The following is a 2,963-nucleotide window of genomic DNA, read 5'->3' as shown; positions in this document are numbered from 1 at the left end:
AAAAAAAAAACAAATAATATATAACTTAATGAACAAATAAATTTATAGTCATTAGTCGTTGTTTCATTTCTAGACGGGTATATTTGATGATGTGTATAAATAAACGTTTCAATATGTAAATATGGTTTTATTTTATTATGGCCTTGTGTGGGAAATGTATGAAATGTGTATGTACCCGTCTTATATATGGAGATGTGTAGAAGCTAGTCCGTCTGTAGTGATGCTATAGACCACATTTAGATGTTTTTGTCTTCTGATTTTGCTAACATATTCGTTAGACTGATTGTAAACTTTGTTGGATAAATAACTAATCTTGTTTACATGATAGATATACTATGTATAGTGGTTCATGTTTAACGACAATGTATTATGTACAATGTATATGAACCGTATAATAATATTATTCTTCAGATTTCAATTTTAATAAACATTTCTTTTTGTAACTTCATCTTATTACTTCAGCCAGAATTTTTGTTACCTACAAAGTTCAGCTTTTGTATTAAATTTGTGGTGGATTTAAAGTGATTTTTATTTCCAAATGCCAATGTATAACAATCTCTTGTACATATGCCAAAAACGCACGTTTAGATATAGCAAAAATATCTTTAAATCTGCCACTAATTTATAATTAAAAGAAACATTGGTTGTCTGCAATTTACTGTGATGACGTCACAAGCCGAATGCTAAGGCCGATCGTGCCTCTATCGTTTGTTCTGTGCTCTCGCTCGCACGCTCTGTTTAGGAAGTGACAATGAGTGATGCTTCGTGAGTGCAGACAGTGTTCCTCAATTTATTATACTTTATCACGGCAAAAATATATGAAAAGATCGAAACATTTGTCTTACGATGTAAGTTAGTAGTTTTGATAGACGATTATATAGATAATTAAATAAAAAAGTATAATCCCATCACGTGAAATACAACTTTTGTTTGTAAAAGTAACATAAAAATATTCAAAACCAAACAACTGAAAAACACTCTTTTTAAATTATGAATAACGTTTGTTTCTTTTTTTTTGGATAAGAAAAGAATCATTTTTATAGATATGATTAGAATAACTAAATAAGCTAAACGCCCTCTTTTTGCAATGTAATATTTAACGTAATCTAGTATATATTCAAAAACCTCATAATTATAAAAAAACTAAACTAGGTTAGGGCTTTTATTTATCTTTTTATGCTAATTAGAAAAAACTGGTTTTTATGAATAATAAAGTGTAAATTAAATGTAATTTCTGTTATTGATACTAAAATAAAATTATTTAAACAGCTTCATGTGTATTTTTATTTATGCTTTAAAAAACAAATAAAATGAAAAGGCAATTTCTAAACAAATGCTTTATTCCCAATATTTATACAGATAAAAAAACCAAGCATGTTGACGTAACGTTTCTTAGCAGACCTAAAATTAATAAAAAAAATCACATAATTTTTATTTCATTTCTTAATCAAAGTTTTAATTTATTATACAATAGAAATGAGAAAATATAAAAAATTATTTAACAATTTTACATTTGTCTGCATCAAAAACAACACTGAGAAGTTCTTAAATTAAATCCATAGACTATAAATGATATTTTCTATCTGTGCAATGTCTAAATAAACTCATTTCCGTAAAATTTCACTTAGATATACTTACTAGACACTTACTAGACAAGCAACATAGCCTACCTATATAGCAATCATTTCTACTTGAAGTTACAAATAAAACACAATCATTGAATTAGCAAGTAAAGCTTTTTCTCACTCTTTATTTTATTACAGACCACAATTTACATTTAATAAGCGAATTCATTGCCATAAAGCGAATTTCTCTCGATTAACATTATAAGGATATAAGTCAATCAAGGATATAAGTAGAAAAATATTGATTCGTATAGATGTTTTTTACAAGTTTTCTACTGCTTGTTATATTTTAAAAGCAATTTATTAATATTATTGCATTTATTTCAGTTGCAATTGTGTACAATGTTGGTGCATCAAGCAAGAAATAGATTTCTTTGTTGTGCGTTCATTATCTGTATTTCAGAATCACAGATTATAAAAAATTGTTAGATCTACATTTAATTAAAAATAATTTCTGAACAATAACTACTGAAAAATCAAACTCTTTGTAATAATATCTTGATCCAACCTGTGTTTAAATTTCAACATGTCCCTATTTAATTCACATAAAATTTAGACCACAAAATATAGTTTTTTTATGTTCACTTAACACTTACGTTATAATTACATTATCTGTTGATTGTCAGGCGAAGTTAACTGGCTCGGTGGCCAAACTAAACTATGACAACTCATTAGCATTTACCTTTCTTTTATCCACACAAGATTTATTTTGCATCTGCAATTGCGGATGTTTATGGGCAGAGGTCATTTTCCATTGGCCTCACGATAATATTAAAAAGAAACTAAATGTGATGCAGCGCCTATCACCGGACCAGATATCTTAGTTTTACTAATTACAAATGACATTTACAGCAGAGTTTAACACACATCCGTATCGAAGACATTTACCTGAAAAAGAGCAAAAATTTATTTCTTTAAAAACAATGTTTAAATTGACTATGTTGAACGCGTCGTAATAAATACTTTTAAAAAAAGCTATTGTATATTGCAATCGACGTTTTAAAGGACTTCATTCATTCTGAAAATAGGGATAATTAAACATAATAAAAAGCAAAATTTGTACTAATATTTGCTTATACTCAGTTGAGTTTAGGAGGCTGATATGTAAATTGAATTTGGCGTTGACAGGGACGTGAAAAGCCGAATAAATGCAGGTTGGATGAAATGGCGACAGGGTACCGGTGTGACTTGTGATCCAAGAATACCTCTCAAGGTTAAGAGACAGATCTACAAGTCCATCATAAGACCTGTCGTATTGTATGGATCTGAATGCTGGGCCACCAAAGTTGCGGATGAAAGGAGATTGCATGGCTGAGATGCGTCTGTTAAGATGGATGT

The 2,963-nt window shown here is 28.9% G+C and overlaps 1 protein-coding gene across 1 annotated transcript in view; it reads right to left on the bottom strand.

Annotated features, from left to right (window-relative positions):
• Positions 1–2,146: 2,146 nt before the first annotated feature.
• LOC106102647 (F-box only protein 9) overlaps positions 2,147–2,963 on the bottom strand; it is a 6,717-nt gene continuing 5,900 nt past the window's right edge. The window contains exon 10 of the mRNA XM_013282188.1: positions 2,147–2,157. Within this exon, the coding sequence (XP_013137642.1) occupies positions 2,147–2,157 (11 nt within the window). The remainder of the gene's footprint in view (positions 2,158–2,963) is intronic.

The sequence above is a fragment of the Papilio polytes genome, unplaced genomic scaffold, assembly GCF_000836215.1.
Source record: "Papilio polytes unplaced genomic scaffold, Ppol_1.0 DF823912.1, whole genome shotgun sequence".
Taxonomy (NCBI): Eukaryota; Metazoa; Arthropoda; class Insecta; order Lepidoptera; family Papilionidae; genus Papilio; species Papilio polytes.
This window is presented reverse-complemented; position numbering and strand designations above follow the sequence as displayed.